General features: G+C 38.4%; 1 protein-coding gene across 2 annotated transcripts in view; it reads left to right on the forward strand.

The window, feature by feature from the left end:
- The window catches only part of PRKDC (protein kinase, DNA-activated, catalytic subunit), a 228912-nt gene that overhangs the window by 189545 nt on the left and 15129 nt on the right, over positions 1-24238 (forward strand). For both annotated transcript variants that reach the window (XM_047723583.1, XM_047723584.1), the window contains 8 exons: positions 6094-6283; positions 13397-13571; positions 15173-15363; positions 16171-16351; positions 17368-17528; positions 20616-20827; positions 22672-22759; positions 22855-22998. In XM_047723583.1, the coding sequence (XP_047579539.1) occupies positions 6094-6283; positions 13397-13571; positions 15173-15363; positions 16171-16351; positions 17368-17528; positions 20616-20827; positions 22672-22759; positions 22855-22998 (1342 nt within the window). The remainder of the gene's footprint in view (positions 1-6093; positions 6284-13396; positions 13572-15172; positions 15364-16170; positions 16352-17367; positions 17529-20615; positions 20828-22671; positions 22760-22854; positions 22999-24238) is intronic.

Genomic DNA, 24238 nt, shown 5'->3' on the forward strand with positions numbered 1-24238 from the left:
TTGTATCTGTGAATGACTTTTAGCCAAAACCAGGCTCGACAATGATAGTTGCAAGGTGATGATTTTCTAATTCCACCACTTGTTCCATATCTTAGTGTAAGAAAGACCCTTCTTTTCTCCATCTATTTATTTACTTAAATTTTAGTTACCAATATAGAATGATGGATTCCAATTTTATTTAATGGAATATAATCCATAACTGTTCTTATTTATATCATGTTCAAATTGTCTCAGATTTGGCCAGCAGGAGCCCCTTCAAACTGATATCACAGGCACATCTTGTTTTTGTTTCTGTTTCTGTTTTGTAAGGGAGACTGAAGTCAAGAATGACCTATGTTACCATCTTGATGATTTCATTCCTCCTTATAGTTTATTACATTGACTGACTTTTGAATATGAAACAAATGTTGCATTTGGAGGGTAAACCTTCTATGGTACAATGATCCTTTTTATATATTCTTAGATTTGCTAACATTTTATTAAGAATTTTAGTATCTAAATTCAAATGGGATATTGGTTTGTAATTTTCTTTTTTATAATGTCTGTCAGGTTTTGATATTAGGTCTATAAAATAAGTTGGACATGTTCCCTTCTTTTTTTCTTGAAAAAAGGTTATATAAGATCCTTCTTATTTCTTAAGTGAATATTTGATAGAATTCACCAGTGAGATTTTGTATGGGCCTGTAGTTTTCCCTTTGGGAAGATTTTGGATAATGCATGTAATTTCTTTGGTAGATATGGGGCTATTTAAATTTTCTATTTCTTTTTGTGTCAATTTTATTAAATTGTATTTTTCAGTATATTTTTCCATTTCATTTAAGTTGTCAAATTGTTCACATAAAATTGCTTACATTATTCTTTTTTTTTTTTTTTTCTTAATTACTGGCAGTATCTGTAGTGGGAATCCCTTTTTCACTTCTGATACTGGTGACTTGTGTTCTCTGTTTTTTCTTGATCAGTCTCGCTAGAGGTTTGTCAATTCTGTTGATCTTCTCAAAGGACCAGCTTTTGACTTGTTAATTTTCCTTGATAACTGTGTTCTGAAATTTAATTGATTTCTGGTCTCATCTTTAGTATTTTCTTCTTTCAGCTTACTTTTGACTGACTTTGCTCTTCTTTTTTTAGTTTCTTAAGGTGGAAACTTTGATGTTTGATTTTATACTTTTTCCCCTAATAAAAACATTTAAAGCTACATGCACCCCTCTAAGCTCTGCTTTGGCTACATACTGCAAATTTTTATATGTAGTATTTACAGTATCATTTAGTTTAAAATATTTTCTAATTCTTTGGGGCTCCTGGGTGGCTCAGTTGGTTGACTGTCTGACTCTTGGTTTTGGCTAGATCATGATCTCAGGGTCATGGGATCAAGCCCCATGTCAGGCCTGCTTTCAGTGGAGAGTCTGCTTGAGATTCTTTCCCCTCCCTCTTCCCACCTCCCAGCTTGCACATGTGCTCTCTCTAAAATAAATAAATAAATAAAATATCTTCTAATTTTCATATGATTTCATTTTTGACCTTGAAATAGTTATAAGTGCTTTGTTTAATTTCCAAATAGGTGAGTTTTTTTGTCTCTCTTATTATTGATTTCTAAATTAATTCCACAATGGCCACAAAACACATTGTGTATAGTTTTAGCTTTTTAAAATTTGTTGAAACTTGTTTTACAGTTTAGCATATGGTCTATTTTAGTAAATATACTGTGTGTACTTAAATCCTGTATATTATGCAGTTCTTAAATGTAATGCTTATAAGTTTCAATTAGATCTAGGTAGTTGATAGTATTTTTCAGAACTCTATGTCTTTATTGATTTTTTTTTTTGGTCTATTCCATCAGCTGCCTAGATATGTAAGGATTTCAAAATCCCTTACTTTGATTGTGGAATTGTCTATTTTTCTCTTTAATTCTGTCTATTTTTACTTACTGTATTTTGAACTTTGTTACTAGGCATATATACATCAATAATTGCTAGGTCTTCCTGATTAAATGTCCTTTTTATCATTATACGTCAAAATAATGTATGATAGCATATAGTGAAAATACTAATAGATATTATATTTTTGCTTTAAACAGTCATACATATTTGAAAGAACTTAAGAAACAAAAAGTCACTTTATACTTAGTATTTCTGATGCTCATTATTTGTTTGTAAAGACCCAAGTTTTCCTCTGATATCCTTTACCTTTAGCTGAAAACTTTCCTTTAAGCAATTCTTGTAGTTTAGGTCTGCCTTTGATGAATTCTCTTAGTTTTCTTCTATTTGAAGATACCTTTATTTTGCTGTGTTTCCTGAAGAATATTTTCTGTGGATATAGAATTCTGGGTAGATTCCCCCTTCCTCCTTAGTAGTATCATGTTTCTAAAAGAATGATTACTCAAATTGTTGTTCCCCTGTATGTATTCTGTCTCACTCTGGTTTCAGAATTTTTTTTAACATAGGCTCTTAGCAGTTTGATTATGATGTATTTAGGTATAGCTTCCTTTGAAGTTACCTGCTCGAGGTTCACTGAGCTTCTCAAATCTGTACCTTTATGTCATTAAATTTGGGGAATTTTCTGTATTTTCAAGTATTTTTTGCCCCAATTTTTCTGTCTTTGTGGGGTGCCCATTACACATATATTGGACTTTTTGATGTTGTCCCACACACGTCCTTGAAGCTCTGTTCATTTTTATTCAATCTTTTTTTCTCTTTATTCTTCAGATTAGATGATTTCTGTTGGCCTATCTTCAAGGTCACTGTATTTTCCTCTTAATTCCTCTTTAAGTATATGTAGTGAATTTTTTATTAATTAGTATGTTTTTTCAGTTGTAAAATTTCCATTTGGCTTTTTTAATATTTACTTTTTTCTACTGAGATAGTTGCCTTTCCATTATTTCATGTTATTTTTTTTTTTACCTCCTAAAGCATCATTAATAAGCTGCTTGGGGTGCCTGGGTGGCTCAGTTAGTTAAGATTTACATCTTAAATTACATTTAAATCTTCTTGATTTACATCTCAGTTCAGGACTCAAACCTTTCCTTCACTGTTTCCGGTCAGTCCTGCACTCTTGTTTTCACTCAGATCATGATCTCAGGGTCGTGCGATCAAGCCTACATTAGGCTCCACACTCACTGTGGAGTCTTCTTGTCCTTTTCTCTCCCCCTCTACCACTCCCCACCTCACCCTGCTCACTCACTTGCTTTCTTTCTAAAATAAATAAGTAAAATCTTTTTAAAAATAGCTGCTTTAAGGTTCTCTATGATCATTCCAGCATATGGGTCATGTAAGAGTTGAATCTGTTGACTGTCTTTTCTACCCAGAATGGATACATTTTCCTGGTTCTTTGTATATCAGGTATATATTCAGGTATATCTTAGAAATTGTTAATATTATCTTGTGTAGACTCTGAGCTTTATTATAATTCTCAGGAATGATTGCTTTAGCAAGCAGTCAGTCTAGTTAGATTTGGACAGTGGACTCTGTCTTGCCTTCTTGATTTACATCTCAGTCCAGGACTCAAGCCTTTCCTTCATTGTTTCCAGTCAGTCCTGCACATGCATATTTCAGGAGGCAGGCTGAAACTTGTGTGGCTTCATAAATAGAATTAGAGAGCCTCTTCTCTGGCTCTCCCCCTTCCAGGATTCCCACTACAACCTTTGGTCTGCCTAGGTTCCCTTCTAGCTTTCTCTGGGCACAATACTTCAGGGTTCCTGTCTGAATCTTAGTCACTCTGGCTACCATACCTCTTATCAGCCATGGTTATCCTCATGGAAAAACTGGAAAAAGAAAGAGAAAACAAAAACTTCATCCTAATGCAGTACTTCTCCCACCTTTGGCCTCTTTGTATGTAACAGTCTGCCATCTTGTATTCACTCAGCAATCTTTGATGGTGATATTTGGTATTTTATCCAGAGTGTTAGTTATCAGCAAAAGGATGGGCTCTAGGGCTCTAGGGCTCTAGGGCTCTAGAAGATGTTTCACTTCCTGGCTCTGTCCTCCCCAGTCTTGATACAATAATATGTCCTACACTGTAACACTTCTCTGCCTTTGTTTAGTTTGTTTCTTCTATCTAGAACTTCCTTATCTCTTCTACTACTTGAAATTAAATGCATTTTTTATTTTTTTTTATTTTTTTTTAAGATTTATTTATTTATTTGACAGACAGAAATCACAAGGAGGCAGAGAGGCAGGCAGAGAGAGAGGAGGAAGCAGGCTCCCCGCGGAGCAGAGAGCCCAATGTGGGGCTCGATCCCAGGACCCTGGGATCATGACCTGAGCCGAAGGCAGAGGCTTTAACCCACTGAGCCACCCAGGCGCCCCTTAAATGCATTTTTTAAAGCCCAGGAAACAGTCTTATCACCTTGTAAACACTAATCCACGTCCCCTTGTTGCCCCCTGATTCCTATTTCTCTGAGCTCAGGGAACTTTACTCATACTGTAACATTTATGTTTCAATGTATGTTTCATAATTATTTCCTCAAATATTTATTAAGTACCTATCTTATGCCACTTTTGCTTATTTATTCTATTAACTAAAAACAGTGAAAGCTTAAAAACAGTAGCACCTGTTGGGAGGGAGGGGGCACTCGTGTGTTGGGTAGGGGGCTAGGAACACAGAAGCAGATAGATGACTAGAAAGGCTTGTATTTGGGAAATAACAACAACAAAACAAAAGAAAGAGGTGTATGGGACATGCTGGTTTATCTGGCCACAGTGTTTCTAAGAAAATGGAGATAAGTCACTGGATGGACAAAAACTTCGTTGATATTGATCAGGGGTGGATTTTATACGTTAAGGTCCTTGTCAGTGGTACTGGCATGAAAATAATGAAAATGAAATCACTAGAACAGTCAGATATGTAAATTATAATACAAATACAAATAATTTTATAGCAATACAGCCTTTTCATATCCCCAGTGATTATAACCTGTTTGCTGCTTTACATGTTTTACCTTTGGGGTAGGACCTTAGATTAGGAGACATGAAAAGACCCAACATAGGGCATGTCACCCATTCATTAAGAGAGAACATTGTGCATTTAAATGGTTTATTTTGTGGAAGTGTAGGCAATAAATGATACCTGGAAAAATATCTTTTTTATTAAGATTTTGTTTATTTATTATTATTTATTTGACACAGAGATAAATCTCAAGTAGGCACAGAGGCAGGGGGAATCAGGCTCCCCGCTGAGCAGAGAGCCCAATGTGGGACTTGATCCCAGGACCCTGAGACCATGATCTGAGTGAAAGGTAGAGGCTTAACCCACTGAACCACCCAGGCACCCCAGAAAAATATCTTTTTTTTTTTTAAAGATTTTATTTATTTGACAGAGAGAAATCACAAGCAGGCAGAGAGGCAGGCAGAGAGAGAGGAGGAAGCAGGCTCCCTGCGGAGCAGAGAGCCCGATGCGGGGCTCGAACCCAGGACCCTGAGATCATGACCTGAGCCGAAGGCAGTGGCTTAACCCACTGAGCCACCCAGGTGCCCCGAAAAATATCTTTTAAAGAGTTGGTTAATTAAAAATGGCTATTGAGGGGCGCCTGGGTGGCTCAGTGGGTTAAAGCCTCTGCCTTCGGCTCAGGTCATGATCTCAGGGTCCTGGGATCGAGCCCCGCATCGGGCTCTCTGCTCCGCAGGGAGCCTGCTTCCTCCTCTCTCTCTGCCTGCCTCTCTGCCTACTTGTGATCTCTCTCTGTGTGTCAAATAAATAAATAAAATCTTTTAAAAAAAAATGGCTATTGAATCTGGTACTTAGAGTACACACTTAACAGTCTAAAAAATGAGCAAAAAAATTTTTTATTTACTTTTAGAGAAAGAGTGCATGAGCAGGTGGGAGAGGGTCAGAGGGAGAGGGAAAGAGAGAGTCTCAAAGACTCCCCACTCAGTGCAGAGCCTGACACAGGGCTCGATCACACAATCCTGAGATCATGACCTGATCTAAAATCAAGTGTCAGATTCTCAACTGACTAAGCCACCCAGGTACACCCAGAAATGAGCAAAAATTTAATAATTGTAGAATTTCTGTCTGTAAATGCCATCCAGTAGCTTCCCATATATAAAAGATTTATTTCATAAGTCTCTGCCATTAATTTTCATTTTTCATTGTTCTGTGTAGATGTTTCTTTCTCAGCAAAATAGAGGAGAAACTTACTCTTCCTCCAGGTGATCATAGTATGTCCATGGATGGTGATAAAGATTCTAGTGATAAGATGGAAGTTCAGGAGCAGGGAGAAGAAGTCTGTTCCCTGATTAAGAACTGTATATTCTCCATGAAAATGAAGATGGTAGAAAGTGCAAGAAAGCAGGTGAGTACTTACATTTGTGTTCCTCTATTGTAGCACAATAATTTTCTTAAATTAGCTGTTTTTTAATAGCTCTTTTTGGGAAAGAACCCAAATACATGGAGTCTAAACAGCATCCTTCTAAAGAATGAATGGGTCAACCAGGAAATTAAAGAAGATTTGAAAAAATTCATGGAAACAAATGATAATGAAAACACAACGGTTCAAAATCTGTGGGACACAGCAAAGGCAGTCCTCAGAGGAAAATATGTAGCGGTACAAGCCTTTCTCAAGAAATAAGAAAGGTCTCAAGTACAAAACCTAACCCTACACCTAAAGGAGCTGGAGAAAGAACAAGAAAGAAACCCTAAACCCAGCAGGAGAAGAGAAATCATAAAGATCAGAGCAGAAATCAATGAAATAGAAACCCAAAAAACAATAGAACAAATCAATGAAACTAGGAGCTGGTTCTTTGAAAGAATTAATAAGATTGATAAACCCCTGGCCAGACTTATCAAAAAGAAAAGAGAACGGACCCAAATAAATAAAATCATGAATGAAAGAGGAGAGATCACAACAAACACCAAAGAAATACAAACAATTATAAGAACATACTGTGAGCAACTCTATGCAAACAAATTTGGCAATCTGGAAGAAATGGATGCATTCCTAGAGACATATAAACTACCACAACTGAACCAGGAAGAAATAGGAAACCTGAACAGACCCGTAACCAGTAAGGAGATTGAAATAGTCATCAAAAATCTCCAAACAAACAAAAGCCCAGGGCCAGATGGCTTCCCAAGGGAATTCTACCAAACATTTAAAGAAGAACTAATTCCTATTCTCCTGAAACTGTTCCAAAAAATAGAAATGGAAGGAAAACTTCCAAACTCATTTTATGAGGCCAGCATCACCTTGATCCCAAAACCAGACAAGGATCCCATCAAAAAAGAGAATTACAGACCAATATCCTTAATGAACACAGATGTGAAAATTCTCACCGAAATACTAGCCAATAGGATTCAACAGTACATTAAAAGGATTATTCACCACGACCAAGTGGGATTTATTCCAGGGCTGCAAGGTTGGTTCAACATCCACAAGTCAATCAATGTGATACAACACATTAATAAAAGAAAGAACGAAAACCATATGATACTCTCAGTGGAGAAAAACTGAAAGCTTTTCCGCTAAGGTCAGCAACACGGCAGGGATGTCCATTATCCCCACTGCTATTCAACATAGTACTAGAAGTCCTAGCCTTAGCAAATCAGACAACCAAAAGAAATTAAAGGCAACCAAATCAGCAAAGAAGAAGTCAAACTATCACTCTTAGCAGATGATATGATACTATATGTGGAAAACCCAAAAGACTCCACTCCAAAACTGCTAGAACTTGTACAGGAATTAAGTAAAGTGTCAGGATGTAAAATCATTGCATAGAAATCACTTACATTTCTCTACACCAACAACAAGACAGAAGAAAGAGAAATTAAGGAGTCAATCCCATTTATAGTTGCACCCAAAACCATGAGATACCTAGGAATAAACCTAACCAAAGAGGCTAAGAATCTATACTCCGAAAACTATAAAGTACTCATGAAAGAAATTGAGGAAGACACAAAGAAATGGAAAAATGTTCCATGCTCCTGGATTGGAAGAACAAATATTGTGAAAATGTCTATGCTACCTAAAGCAATATACACATTTAATGCAATCCCTATCAAAATCCCACCCATTTTTTTCAAAGAAATGGAACAAATAATCCTAAAATTTATAGGGAACCAGAGAAGACCTTGAATAGCCAAAGGAATATTGAAAAAAAAAGCCAAAGTTGGTGGCATCACAATTCCGGACTTCAAGCTCTATAACAAAGCTGTCATCATCAAGACAGCATGGTACTGGCACAAAAACAGACACAGAGATCAATGGAACAGAATAGAGAGCCCAGAAATAGACCCTCAACTTTATGGTCAACTAATCTTCGACAAAGCAGGAAAGAATGTCCAATGGAAAAAAGACAGCCTCTTCAATAAATGGTGTTGGGAAAATTGGACGGCCACATGCAGAAAAATGAAATTGGACCATTTCCTTACACCACACACGAAAATACACTCAAAATGGATGAAGGACCTCAATGTAAGAAAGGAATCCATCAAAATCCTTGAGGAGAACACAGGCAGCAACCTCTTCGACCTCAACTGCAGCAACATCTTCCTAGGAACATCGCCAAAGGTAAGGGAAGCAAGGGCAAAAATGAACTATTGGGATTTCATCAAGATCAAAAGCTTTTGCACAGCAAAGGAAACAGTTAACAAAACCAAAAGACAACTGACAGAATGGGAGAAAATATTTGCAAACGACATATCAGATAAAGGGCTAGTGTCTAAAATCTGTAAAGAACTTAGCAAACTCAACACCCAAAGAACAAATAATCCCATCAAGAAATGGGCAGAAGACACGAACAGACATTTCTGCAAAGAAGACATCCAGATGGCCAACAGACACATGAAAAAGTGCTCCATATCACTCAGAATCAGGGAAATACAAATCAAAACCACAATGAGATAATACCTCACACCAGTCAGAATGGCTAAAATTAAGTCAGGAAATGACAGATGCTGGCGAGGATACGGAGAAAGGGGAACCCTCCTACACTGTTGGAGGGAACGCAAGCTGGTGCAACCACTTTGGAAAACAGCATGGAGGTTCCTCAAAAAGTTGAAAATAGAACTACGCTGTGACCCAGCAATTGCACTACTGGGTATTTACCCTAAAGATACAAATGTAGTGATCCAAAGGGGCACATGCACCCAAATGTTTATAGCAGCAATGTCTACAATACCCAAACTATGGAAGGAACCTAGATGTACATCAACAGATGAATGGATAAGGAAGAAGTGGTATATATATACAATGGAATACTATGCAGTCATCAAAAGAAATGAAATCTTGCCACTTGCGATGACATGGATGGAACTAGAGGGTATCATGCTTAGTGAAATAAGTCAATTGGAGAAAGACAACTATCATATGATCTCTCTGATATGAGGAAGTGGAGATGCAACATGGGGATTTAGGGGGGTGGGAGAAGAATAAATGAAACAAGATGGGATCAGGAGGGAGACAAACCATAAGTGACTCTTAATCTCCCAAAACAAACTGAGGGTTGCAGGGTGAGGGGGGAGTGAGAGGGGGGTGGGGTTATGGACATTGGGGAGGGTATGTGCTATGGTGAGTGCTGTGAAGTGTGTAAACCTGGCGATTCACAGACCTGTACCCCTGGGGATAAAAATACATTATATGTTTATAAAAAAATTTTAAAAATTTAAAAAAAAAAGACTCAGGAATAACCCTGGGCATTTGGTTTCCTGAGTAGAGTGACAGGTGAACTTGAATGCCTACTTAATGGCTGTTCTTCTTTGTATAGGAAGCCCTGGGATAGAGGTGACCAGATAAATAAACAGGTTTTTTTAAGATTTTATTTATTTATTTGAGAGAGAGCACAAGAACGCGGGGAGGCAGAGGGAGAGGGAAAAGCAGACTCTCCACTGAGCAGGGAGCCCAATGTAGGACTCAATCCCAGGACCCTGGGATTATGACCTGAGCCGAAGACAGAAGCTTAACCTACTGAGCCACCCAGGTGCCCCGGATTAACAGTTTTAAAACAGTGTTCTGATTGTAGTGAGAGAAATTATTGGAGGAAGGGCAAAGGGTTGTCCAGCCTCTATATTACTCCAGGTAATCGATAAGGGCAGCCAATCTAGGCTAGAGTCTGGGAAGTGGAGATCAGTGGACAAGTTCAAGAAAAAGGAAGCATGGATGAGACACTGTGACTGGTTCTGTTCAGGAAGAGAAAGTAGGATCCCCAGGCTTCTCTGCCTGTATAGCTGAGTGTATAGGAATGCAGGAAGAACGGCAGTTTGTGGGGTGCATTCAGTTGAAGACATATTGCATGTGTGAGGCCCTTAAGACAAACAAGTTATGATTTCTATTTGCTAATTTGTACATAAGAAATCTAAAGTTCTGGAGAAAAAGAGCTATGCTTGCAATAGAGGTCTGAAGGTGATTGGCACATGGACTATCACTGAAGCCACAGGAGTGGATAAAGTGACCAGGACCAGTCGCCAAAACAGACCTACAGTTTTGGGAGGAACAAAGGGAAAGGTGTCCACAAAGGAGCTGAAACTAGATGGTGACGTTAGAGGATGACCAAGAGGCTGAGCCCAGAGGGAGGGCCAGAAATCATCAGTGCCTGTTACCCAGGAGAGCAAAGGCATACAGAAACTGAAGTGCCCTTGCATTGAGAGGAGCCTTGTGCTGACTTCAGTGAGAACTATTTCACTGGAGCAGAAGTCAGATCAGAGTGGGTAGAAGAACAGATAAGGATGGATATACAGGGGCAGTGAGCACAGCCTGCTTCTAAGGAAGCCATGATGAGGAAAAGCAGGTGGGCTCAGGGAAGAGTTTGGATTTTTAGGAAAGAGGAGACTGGGGATTTTAAAGCTTAATGGTAGGGAGAGAATGGACATACAGAGAGGGATCATTAGTAAGATAGGATTTCTTGTGGAGTTGAAAGGGAAAGGATTCCAGCAAAGGTGAATGGAAGAACTCTGTTCTCTCTGGGGAGTAGGCCCTCTGCAGAGGCTGAGCTGAAGAGAACTGAGAATAGTGGGGGAGTGGTGGGTTATTCTGAGCTGTGGTGGAGGGGCTGGCGAGCCATGGAAGAACTGTCAGTGCGGTCTCTGGTGAGTCTGTGAGTATAGGAGCAGAAAGGCCATGCACTTCGATGTACCCAGGAGTATGGTTTTTCCAGGTGGTTGTAATGCAGGGACAAAGGCTGGTGACCTGAGAGTATTGCAAAGAGAGTGGTGGGAAAAGCTGGCTGGCTTAATTGCACACGGAAGGAAGTGGAAGCAGGAAGAAGGCAGGTAAAGTTACCAGAGGTTTTAAGGTTATAAAGCAAACATAGCAAGAATTTGGTGGGTAGAGTAGGTTTGTGGTCAAAATGGTGTGACTTGAGTTTAGGAATTTGGTGGTGAGGAAGTTCTGAGTAGTGATGAGGATTACAGTGTAGCTAAGAAGCTGCACCCAACAATGTCAGGGGCGGTGTTGGGAAGCTACTCTTCCGGCTCTTGTGATTACTGTCTAGCAAGAGAATAAGAGCTGCACTTCAACCCAAAACAGCATAAGATGAGTGAAGAAAAGAGAGGTCACCATGCTAGGAGAGCCCCAAGAAGAGACCTTCTGCCTGGTAGGAAGGCTTGCTGGAGAAGGAGGCATTCAGATGGGGCTTTATGGAAATGGTAGGGTTTGCACTTTGAGAAGAGAAAAAGGTGCTATAGATACAAGATATATTCCAGCAAAATCATGGAGGTGAGAAGCTGGGAATTGCAATCTGCTCTGGACACGCTGGCTCAGTTGGAAGCTGTATGGAAGATTGTCTGCTGAGGGAAAAAGCAGAGAGACTATGAAGTCTCAAACTAGGATAGTTGTGGTAGGAATGCAAACAATGTGAAAGATGCTCTAGAAGTGAAGTAAGAAGTCCAGAGATAGTAAGTATTATGGAGAGGATGCAGCTGAGGATGGCTCAGATTTTTAGCCTACATAGTTGAAAGGATAGTAAAGAACAAGACATGGGTTTGATGAAAACATCTTTTGAAACTTGGTAAAGAAGAATTAAAAGACATCCACATAACGACCAAACAAATAAAAAATAGATAAGTTACACATCAAAATTTAGAAATTCCTGTGCCTCAAAGAACACACTCAAAAAAGTGATGAGACAACCCATACACATGTGAGAAAATAATTGGGAAATCATGTATCTGAATAAGGTCTACTATTCCAGAACACATAAAGAACTCTTTATAACTGAACAACAAAAACTCAATCCAACTTAAAAAATTGGCTAAGGGGCACCTGGATGGCTCAGTGTTTTAAACCTCTGCCTTCGGCTCGGGTCATAGTCTCAGGGTCCTGGGATCAAGCCCCAAGTCGGGCTCTCTGCTCAGCAGGGAGTCTGCTTCCCCCTCTCTCTGCCTGCCTCTCTGCCTACTTGTGATTTCCATCAAATAAATAAATAAATAATCTTTTAAAAAATGGGCTAAGAATTCTAAATAGACATTTCTCCAAAGCCGATGGTTTGGTTGTTTGGTTGGTTGGTTGGTTGGATGGTTAACAAGCACATGAAAAGATGTTCAACATTATAAGTTATTAGGAAAATGCAAATTGAACCCACACAAGATACCACTTCACACCCACTGTAAGCAAAGAGACTGCTCAGACAAATATTGGTGAAGATGTGGAGAAATTGGAACCCTCATACATTGATAATGGGAATGTAAAATGGTACAGATGCTGTGGAGAACAGTCTGACATTTCCTCAAAAAGTTAAACAGAGTTACCATGTGATCCACCATTTCAACTCGTAGGTATATGGGAGAAGTGAAAGTGTATGTCCACACAGAAATTTGTACGTAGATATTTACAGCAGTATTATTCAAAATAGCCAAAAGGTGGAGGCAACCCCAAAAGCTATCAATAGATGAATGGATAAATAAAATGTGTTCTATCCATGCAACAGAATATTGTTCAGCCGTGTGAAGGAATAAAGTGTGAATACACGCTGTAACTTGGGCAAACCTAGAAAAGATTATGCTAAGTGAAAGAAGACAGATAAAAATCACCACGTTTCTGATTTCATTGATAGGAGATGTCCAGAATCGGCAAATCCATAGAGATAGAAAGTAGTTTAGTGTTTGCCCATGGCTGGAGGGAATGGGGAGCAAATTGTTTCTTTTTGAATTGATCAGATGTTCTGGAACTAAATAGTAGTGATGGCTGTCCAACTTTGTAAATTTACTAAAAGATAGAACTCTATACACTTGAAATGTGAATGCTTTCCCCATGATAAATAAAAAGACATGTGTCTCTCTCTGTCAAATAAATAAATAAAATCTTTTTTAAAAATACATTTACACAATTTAAGCTGAGGAGATGGATTTACTGCTTTCAGGTGAGTTGTGTCATGCAAAAAGGGAAGAAGGCCAGTTAAAAATTTCTGTCAAATGTTTTATTTTTATTTCTAAGTGATCACCTGTGTATTATCTTACCACTTTCTTTCTTCTATAGCACAATTTCTCACTTGCCATGAAACTACTGAAGGAGCTTCATAGAGAGTCAAAAGCAAGAGATGACTGGCAGGTGCAGTGGGTGCAGAGCTACTGCCGGCTCAGCCATAGCCGGAGCCAGTGCCAGACCTGCCCTGAGCAGATTCTCACAGCGCTGAAAACAGTCTCCTTGTTGGGTACTTGACTATTCTTTTCTATAGAAATAAGTTCAGTGGCGCTATTTTATATTATGTTTCTTTGTCTTTTAAAACTTATTTTGCTGCTTTATCTGACATTTGGGAATTAACTTTTGTAATAATTTTATTAAATATTTGGAGCCAAGGTACTTTGCATCCTAATAATGCTATGGAATGTGGTTCTTGGAGATTTTATTTCTTTATTGATCAAATAAAATTTAAGTTAAAAATTTTTCTGTAATATTTATGCAAATTATGGGTCTCATAGTTTAATTATTTTGAAAACCTTGTTTACTTACAAGAATTGCCTTTTAAAATATTGAATATGAAACATCTTTTTCCTCCTCAGCTTTTCTTTCTTTTTTTTTTTTTTTAACATAGACTTCAAAACTGAGGGGAGAAAGAATTCACTATGTGAGTTTTGGGTTCAGTCCACCTGTTTTGCTGCCCTCTGTCCCAGGGTATATAGCAGCAGTATTATTGACCATGCTGACAACCATATTCCCAAGTTGGACTCTTCAGTAAGACAGGCAATTATATCAGACTATTAGTCTCAGTAAAAATGCAAATAGGAGAAGCACGCTCTCCATATTTATCAGGAGCAGAAAATCATCCTTATGTTTGCTTAAATATTTTTAGGGGTTTTGGTTGGGAGGAATGGAGGAGAGGAGAAGGCGTTGGCTGATACTAAGATAACATTAGTACTCCTAATATTAGGGGTGCCTGGGTGGCTCAGTGGGTTAAAGCCTCTGTCTTTGTTTCAGGTCATGATCCCAGGGTTCTGGGATCGGGCCCCGCATCGGGCTCTCTGCTCAGCAGGGAGCCTGCTTCCTCCTCTCTTTCTGCCTGCCTCTCTGCCTACTTGTGATCTCTGTCAAATAAATAAATAAAATCTTTTAAAAAAAATACTAATCCTACAGTTTTAGTAGTCATCATATGGCTGTAGTTTTTAACTGTCTTGTGAAATAGTAGGGCCAGTAGTTTTGAACATGTATCTGAGGGTAATCTGGCAGAGAATTTTCACGGATTGATGAGCAGGGTAGAATGGTTGATTGGACTTGCTGGGTGACATCCCCTTCTCTTTGTGCCCTTCTTGTACCCTCTGCAAGCTGCAGGCTTGACCAGGGTTTCCTTCCCCAAAGCCATAGTAAGACATTAGAACTAGACCTTTACATGCAGCAGCCTCTGTTGCTTTATCAGCTATAAATCACAGTAGCGATTTAAAAATCTAATCTGGTTTTTAATGTATATGCACAAATGCATTAAAAAAAGACATTTTCTTTCCTTTATAATGGATTTAGGTGCTTTGACAAAATGCAGAATGATGGTACTTGAATAAAAGTTTATTCAGTGTTTTAATTGCCTTAGCCTCTATAGACTTTGATATAGTCACTGCTAACAAAGAACATTTTTCTTTCACATGAGTTCAAGAAATTCCCTAACCACTGTATGAAGCCAGTTTCTTATAGTTACAAGATTTATTTTAAATTTTTAATAGAAAACAACCTCTGTACACTATGAGTATCCTTTTTTTAATTTATGACATCCATTTATTTCTGAGAAAATCATCTGTGTGTATGTGTATGTTTTTAATCCAACAGGTGAGAGCACATCAAGTTACATAAGCAAAAATGTTCTTGCTTTCCATGATCAGAATATTCTCTTGGGTACAACATACAGAATCATAGCGGAGGCTCTCATCAGGGAGCCAACCTGCCTTGCTGAAATCGAGGAAAGCAAGTCTAGAAGAATTTTGGATCTTTCTGGATCCAGTACAGAGAATGCAGAAAAGGTAATGAATACTGGAAGAGTGAACTTTTTATGTTTGTGTGTTGTACGTCTCCAGTGTGCAGCCTTCTGACTACACAAAAGAAATAATGAGAAATGATGATTGCTTTGTGTTTTGTGAATGTATTTGACAGTTATGCAGCCAAGTTTCTTATGTGGAAAACTGACATAGTCAATTGTTCCCTGTTTATTTGAGTGATACAGATTGTTTCAGTATTAGAAGTGAGAAGTTTGTGTTGGATTGATGTGGACAGTTCTTCCAAGAATTTTGTTAATGGATTTCACCACCAGTTGCCATCCAGACGTCCCATTATCTTGTGGAGCAAACCAGCCTTTTCCACTTTTTTATGCAGTGTCTGCTTTGCCTAGCTTTTCTCAGATGATTTTGTATTTTCCATAGTTAGCAACCTCTCCTCATCTCCCTGTGCCTACTTCACTTTAGTTGTTAGCCTTGCCTTCTTCCTCCTCAGTGTTACTACCAACATCTGAGCAGGGTGGTGAGGATAAAGTGCCAACTTCCATCTCTTCTTCAGTTCCTGACAGGCTGCATGACCCCCCATTGATCTTTGGTGCCAACTCTGCATGACTAGTGGACCTTCTGGGTTTTAAAAGTACTGAGGATTATCCTGAAATCACTCACTGTTTCACAATCAGGACAGACAGACTCCCTTTTCCATTTAACCAGCTTTCTGTGTTATCTCATGGCTCACAAATCACAAGTATTCTTTCTGTGTCATCACAAGTATAGAGTTCTTCCAGAAAACTTAAGCTGCACTCACAGGTTCACAATTGAGACCTCTGTGAATTCTAGGTGATCGCAGGTCTGCACCAGAGAGCATTCCATCATCTTTCTGAGGCCGTGCGGATAGCTGAGGAGGAGGCCCAGCCTTCCCTTATGGGCCAGGGTACTGTAGCCAGCATGACAGATGCTTACATGACGCTGGTGGATTTCTGTGACCAGCAGCTCCGCAAGGAGGAGGAGAGTACATCAGGTGGGTCACAAAAGGAAAAACCATTTAGTTTGTAACATTGTGTTAGCCAAAGCCTTAAGACTTCTGTAGATACTTTGTTTCCTGTTTGCTTGTTTTTATTTTTTTTTTTAAGATTATATTTGAGAGAGAGAGAAGGGGGCATGGGCACGTGAGTGGGTGGAAGTGCAGAAGGGGAGGGAGAGAGGGAATCTCAAGCAGACTTCCAAGTTGAGCTTAGAGCCAGACCTGGGCCCGATCCCATGACCCTGAGATCATGACCTGAGCCAAAAATCAAAAGTCAGATGCTCATCTGACTGAACCACTCAGGAGCCTCTGCATCTTAGGTTTTTGTTTGTTTGTTTGTTTAAGATTTTATTTATTTATATATTTATTTGACAGACGGAGATCACAAGTAAACAGAAAGGCAGGCAGAGAGGGGTGGGGGAAGCAGGCTCCTTGCTGAGCAGACAGCCCGATGCGGGGCTCGATTCCAGGACCCTGAGATCATGACCTGAGCAGAAGGCAGAAGCTTTAACCCACTGAGCCACCCAGGCACCCCTGTATCTTGGGTTTTAAATGACAGTTATTCTGAGAAAAGTCTTGTCTTTTTAAGAAGCAACAGCATCTTCAAGCAATGTGACCTGCATATAAACAGTCACACTGTCTTTCCATTTGCTTATAGTTTCTACATTTTACTTGTAGCTTTGGTAATATTGGCTATGTGGCCTGCCTCTTGCTCCTGAAATAAATTCAGTAACCAGCAGCTGTTCAATGTTCCCTCCGGCCCAAGAAGGAAACGGTGCTGCATGCAGAATGCATATTCCAGTGAAGAATTCAGCTTCAAGATGGAAGCTTTTACATATGGCCCAAAACTGCATCTGGTGTTTATTGATCTAAAGTACTTGTTAAAAGAGAACAGTGACATATTACAAAATAGAAGCCCAAAAGGGAAATGTAGTCATTTGTTAAATTTATAGTTTATGTATGTATAAGTGGGTATACTGACTGCTTTTTTTCTTCTCTCCTGTCCTTTGTAGTTACTGAGTCTCTAGAACTACAGACGTATCCAGCTGTTGTGGTAGACAAAATGTTGAAAGCTTTAAAATTGCATTCCAGTGAAGCCAGGCTGAAGTTTCCCAGACTACTGCAGATTATAGAACTATATCCAGAGGAGACCCTGAGCCTAATGACAAAAGAGGTTAGTGTCTATATTCTAATGAAGAGAACTTTACAGAACTTAAAGACATATTTCTGTTTATATCTAAACACATTAGTATGTGCAATGCATATGTTACAGGTTTTCCTAACCAGCATTGCATTTTACTATATTCTGAGAATGTAGGTAATTTAAAGCTGTATAAAAGGGTGTTCACATTTACTCATTTTCTTCTGTGGGTGTTGATAAGAACACTGTGTCTGAACAAGGGCCTCAGGAAGAGGAGGAGATATGTTTGGGACAAGGCGGGAATTTTCTATAGCACAGTTTGCTGTCCAGAATGACTAAGCTGTAGTCTGGAACATCTGTTGGTGCCTTATGCTCAGTTTATTATTTATCTCAGGGAGAGGGAGTATGTTTCAGCTGGCATCCCACCCCCGGTGACTACAGTGCCTGCTGGCAGCACCATGTTCATGAGGATCCTGAGGCCTCCAAGTGTGCAGTGAGCAGCTAGGGGGTGCAGGCACTCCCCCACAGTGTTCTCACCACTTGTGGGTCCCGCACAGGCCTCTCCCAAAACGAAGCTGCATCATCCTACTATCTTTCTGTCATTTGAGCCATCTGAAAGACTCCTTAATGATTTCTGTAGATGTTTAACTGTACAATAGGGCCAGGCTTTGAGTTGTTACACAACAGTTAAAAAGGGTAACATAGCACTCTGTTGGCTTTATGTAGTAAATTTTTAAACAGTGCTGGTTTCTGAGCTGTGGAGACTCAGTGCCTGGCAGGGTTTTACTATACATTCTGACCGTCTTGTGGATTTAGAAGGATGGGATTTTCTCAATAGGTCCTAAAAAAGAGATTAAAGTAACTTCAGAAATGTAGTAGATACATGTGTGTATGTTTTTCTTAAAGATTAGTGAAGAAATCGTTAAATTATTATTTTAGTTTTCCCAAAATAATATTTATATATGATGAAGATAGCATTTCGAATTTGTGAGGAAATAAATGGAATGTACATTCAATGTTGTTATGGCACCAGGGAGTCACTTGAGATGGGGAACTAACCTTTATTGATCACTCCCTTTGAGCTATGTGGACCAATGCTTTTTATCCCCACATTTTTTGCTCTTTACTCATTTAATAGATGAAGGTAGGAAGCTTGCCATGTTCACTCCTCATACCAACATTCCAAATGCATCAGATTTTATCTTAAAATTAACACATTAAAAAGCTCTCTTTTTTCTGTAAAAAGACAAAATCCAGAAACTATAAAGGAAAAGAATCAGCACTTCCTTGCAGGGGAAAAAACAAAAAAACAACAATATATATGAAGTTTAAAAAAAAAAAAAAACTGCCAGAAAAAATATTTGCAACACATATTAGAGACAAAGAGCTGATGTCTCCCTCTAAAAAAAAAAAAAAAAAATAGACCAGTAGAAAGTGGTCAGAGGAAATGCGTGCATGATTTAATATGTAAGGAGAATAAAGCTAGACCACTTACCCTCACTAATAAAGAAACATGAAAATTAAAATTAGATCTTTTTCCCCTCTCAGATTGACAATAAATTTAAAAAATTGTCTCTTGTGTTGGATTTTGTAAAGTAGTCAACTGTGAATATACTTGTTTTAAATTGAATATATAGTTGACATAACAATACCATAAGTTTCAGGCATACAGTATAATGATTGAGCAGTTCTGTCCATTACTTAGGGCTCATCATGACAAGTGTAGTTACCATCTGTCATTATACAGTATTATTACAGTATTGGTGGCTGTATTACCTATGGTATACTTTATATCCCCGTGACTTATTTATTTTATAACTGGAAGTTTGTACTTCTTAATCCCCATCAACTATTTTGCTTATTCTGGCTCATCCATCTCCTCTGGCAACCACTAGTTTATTGTCTGTACTTATGAGTCTGTTTCTGTTTTTTGTTTGTTCATTTGTTTTTTATGCCACATAAGTAAAATCATATATTTGTCTTTCTTTGTCTGACTTGTTTCACTTAGCATAATACCTATTGGGTCCATCCATGTAGTCACACATGGCAAGATTTCATTCTTACATAAACCACATCTTCATCATCCATTCGTCTATTCATGGACACTTGGGTTGCTTTTATATCTTAGCTATTGTAAATAACGCTGCAACAAACATGAGGGTGCAAATATCTTTTTGAGTTTATGTTTTTGTTTTCTTTGAGTAAATACCTAGAAGTAGAATTACTGAATTGTATGGTGTTTCTATTTTTAACTTTCTGAGCAATCTCCATACTGTTTTCTACAGTGGCTGCATCAATTTACATTACCACCAAAAGTACACAAGGGTTCCCTTTTCTCCACAACCTCACCAACACTTGTTGTTTCTTGTTTTTGGATACCAGCTATTCTGGTAGGCGTGATATTTCATGGGGTTTTGTTGTGCATTTCCCTGATGATGAGTGATGATGAGCATCTTTTCATGTGTCTGTCGGCCATCTGTATGTTTCTTTGGAAAAATGCTTACTCAGGTCTTCTGCCTATTTTTAATCAGATTTTTTTTATATTGAATTATATGAGTTTCCATTATGCTTTTAAAAATGAAAATTTGAAAAATCCTTTCGGAGGGAAATCTAGCAGTTTTTTTTTACAATTGTTAGTGTTCACACAGTAATTATACTTCTAGAAATTTATCCTGTGGGCACACATAGCACAAATACAAAGAGATAAACATGTAGAAATGTTCATTGTAGCATTATCTGTAATAGCAAAACTTGGAAAATACCCTAAAAATTCATTTTACAGCAGTAATTAAACAAAACGGAATACTATCCAGCTGTTAAAAAGAATGAGGTACATCTATCCATTCACCTAAGAAAAAGACTATATCTATATCTAGTCTGATTCCATTCTTGCAAAGAACGGGTATTTGTGTACATACATACAAAACATCTAGAAGAATGGAATGGTGCTTCAGTGGAATAAGAACCAAGAAGGCTGAGGGAGAGAAGATATTTTATTTTAGACTTACTTCTGTATGCTTCTGATTATAGATATATTTTATATTGGGCACACAATACTTTCATAACAAAACAGTGCTAAAAGTTGTATTCATTATTAAGTTACAGTTCTCTGTGTTTTAGATTTCTTCCATTCCTTGCTGGCAGTTCATTGGCTGGATCAGCCATATGGTGGCCTTACTGGACAAAGAGGAAGCTGTTGCTGTCCAGCATACTGTGGAAGAGATTGCTAATAACTATCCACAGGCAATTGCCTACCCGTTTATAATAAGTAGTGAAAGCTATTCCTTCAAAGATACTTCTACTGGTCATAAGAATAAGGAGTTTGTGGCAAGGTGGGTTGATCAAATACTATAAGTTTTAAAGTGTATGATAAAAGCAAATATATGGGGGCTCAGTCAGTGGAGCACATGACTCCTGGTCTTGGGGTCCTGAGGTCAAGCCCCATGTTGGGCATAGAGCTAACTTAAGAAAAAGATAAATAAAACACATGGAAGCTTATGTTTGTCTTCAAATTAATTAGAGCTGTCATTAAAAAATAGAAAATCTTAGACATCTCTTTGTTGAATATATCTACCCCAGGTATGTTATTTATCACAGAGCTTTTTCCTTTTTTTTTTTTTTTTAAGATTTTATTTATTTGAGAGAGAGAGTGAGAGAGAAAAAGCATGAGTGTAGGGAGGGTCAGAGGGAGAAGCAGACTCCCCGCTGTCCTGGGAGCCTAATATAGGACTCAGTCCAGTCACTGCTTAAGCTGAAGGCAGATGCTTAACCCACTGAGCCACCCAGGTGCCCTCCTTTTTTTTTTTTTTTTTTTTTCTTTTTTAAAGTTAACTTTATGCCCAGTGTGGGGCTCCAACTTATAACCTAGAGATCAAGAGTTGCATGCTCTACTGACTAAGCCAGTCATGTGCCCCTGAATTTCTTTCCTTTTATAAAATACTTTTCATCTTAGAATGTTACTCATGAAAATTCTGTCCTTATAATAATAAGAGTTGACAGTAATCAGTTGATTGAGGCAGACAGATAAGATGCTTTTTGACATCGGTTCCTGAAATTGTTCTTTAATTCAAAATACCTGGGAAGCCCCTCTTACTAAGTAGGCTGCCTGAAGTGCCATCCTTTTCATTTTTTCATTTGATTTATAAGTGCAGATATAACTAGCAATGACGTATTAGTTTTGCAAGAATACTTGGTAAATACATGGTGTTTCGGGCATTCTCTGTGTTTTTTTGTGTGTGTTTTTGTTTTTTTTTTTTTTGTCATGAGCTCATTTGTCTTATTTGAGTGTTTCTGGGAAGATAAGAGTAAGACACCACTTTTGTCATGGTTTTTGGCTGGGTTGGCTGCTGTAAGTCCATCTGCCACCCATGGTGCCCGGCCCACCCCTGGGTCTCAACATAGTCAACTGCAACATGATTAATTTTTTTTTTTTTTTTTTTTTTTTTTTTTAAGAAAAAAGAAGGGTGTCTGGGTGGCTCAGTTGGTTGAGCATCCAATTCTTGATTTCAGCTCAGGTCATGATCTGAGGGTTCGTGGGATCGAGACCCCAGAGTCAGGCTCCTTGCTCATTTGGGAATCTGCTGGAGATTCTCTCTTTCCCTCTGCCCCTCTTCCACTTTATGCATGTGCTCTTTCTCCCAAATAAATAAATCTTAAAACAAAAAAAGAGAAAGGTTTGAAAGCATGTTGAGAAAGTGGCCTTTTCCTTCATAACATAACTTCAGAAACTATATGTATCAAATTGTGTACATTAAAATGTCAACAATATTTGCAAAGAGATTTGCTTTCCCTTTATCTAAGAAGCTCAACTCTTTTTTTTTTTTTAAGATTTTATTTATTTATTTGACAGAGATCACAAGTAGGCAGAGAGGCAGGCAGGCAGAGAGAGAAGAGGAAGCAGGCTCCCTGCAGGGCAGAGAGCCCGATGTGGGGCTCGATCCCAGGACCCTGGGATCATGACCTGAGCCAAAGGCAGAGGCTTTAACCCACTGAACCACCCAGGTGCCCAAAGAAGCTCAACTCTTGATAGACTGTATGCTTTGTACTTCATCTAATATTGAACAAAATTTTAAAATTGTTCTTTCCCTAGACTATTAGTTGGTAATAATATAATTTTGTATATGAATATAAATAATTATATGTAAATAAACTGTGGGCCTTGGTAATTGTTTTGTAGGATTAAAATTAAGTTGGATCAAGGAGGAGTGATTCAAGATTTTATTAGTGCCCTAGAACAGCTCTCTAATCCTGAAATGCTCTTTAAGGTAATGTAATAGCTTCTAGTTCATGAAACATAGAATTTGGATAAAACCTCCTTGCAGTCAACTTGGTTGTTCTTTTTTTTTTTTTTTCTTCCCAGGATTGGACTAATGATATCAAAGTCGAACTGGCAAAAACCCCTGTTAATAAAAAAAACATTGAAAAGATGTATGAAAGAATGTATGCAGCCTTGGGAAACCCAAGGGCTCCAGGCCTTGGGGCTTTCAGAAAGCGGTTTATTCAGGTATGGATTGGTGGCAGCCTGACTTTATAATAATATAATCATTGTGAAGATCAATATTTATATTTGATGGTTTGTTAATAATCCTGATTTTAAAATGTCTGTTAAAGTTGTAAACTTATCTTCAGATCTAATGCTTTTGGTGAGATAGTGATGCACATATTTAGGTCAGATAGTGGCAGGTGGGGCAATAGATAAAACCATGGAGCTTTTATTGCATTCTGTTCTTCATGCTCAGATTTTTAGATTTGAAGGTTACATGTGGTTTAATATATTTGCTAACTTTTTAATTTAAATTTTATTAGTTAACATATAGTGCAGTATTGGTTTCTGGGGTAGAATTCAGTGGTTTGCTTACATACAACACCAAGTGCCCATCCCAAGTGCCCTCCTTAATGCTGTAGTTTAATATTTTTCATTCTCCCAATTATTTGAATGTTGGATTAAGAAAACACTTGTAGAGGCACTGGGTGGCTCAGTGGGTTAAAGCCTCTGCCTTCGGCTCAGGTCATGATCCCAGAGTCCTGGGATCGAGCCCCACATCGGGCTCTCTGCTCAGCAGGGAGCCTGCCTCCCCCCCTCTCTCTCTGCCTGCCTCTCTGCCTACTTGTGATCTCTGTCAAGTAAATAAATAAAATCTTAAAAAAAAAAAAAAGAGAGAGAAAATACTTTTATTGTGTACAAGTTGATGACCATTTTGAGCCCTTCCCTCTGTCCAATGCATACTTCTAGATGCTACAGGACATACAAAGAGAAGATAGACCCAGTTCCTGTATTCAGAGGGATGTCTGACAAATGCAGTATGTAAAAACTGTGGCTTGAGAACAAATATGATACATGAAATCTGTTTCTAAAGTTGTTCTAGAGTTGAAAGGAAGAGAACATGCCTCAGTTTGGAGGGAATAAGGAAACCCCTTGGAGCCAGTGGAGATAAAAATGAACCTTGAGATGTCCAGATTTCACAGCACCATGCATTGTGCTTGTTGCTCCCTTTAAATGGGTTTACCTTCTCTCTTTCCATCTGGAGAACTCACCCTTAGAGACTTGGCTTATGCATTATTTCTACTACAGAGCCTTCCCTGAACCTCTTCCCCAGTAAGAACTAGGTACTCTTTCTCTGTTGTGTAACATACCTTATATACACCTCTATTAGCATTAATCACTGATTTTTCTAATTTTTGTCAAATTAACTTTGTTCAGTAAACTTCAAGAAATATAAGAGCATAAAGAGAAATCCTGGTAT

The sequence above is a fragment of the Lutra lutra genome, chromosome 4 (genome assembly GCF_902655055.1).
Source record: "Lutra lutra chromosome 4, mLutLut1.2, whole genome shotgun sequence".
NCBI lineage: Eukaryota > Metazoa > Chordata > Mammalia > Carnivora > Mustelidae > Lutra > Lutra lutra.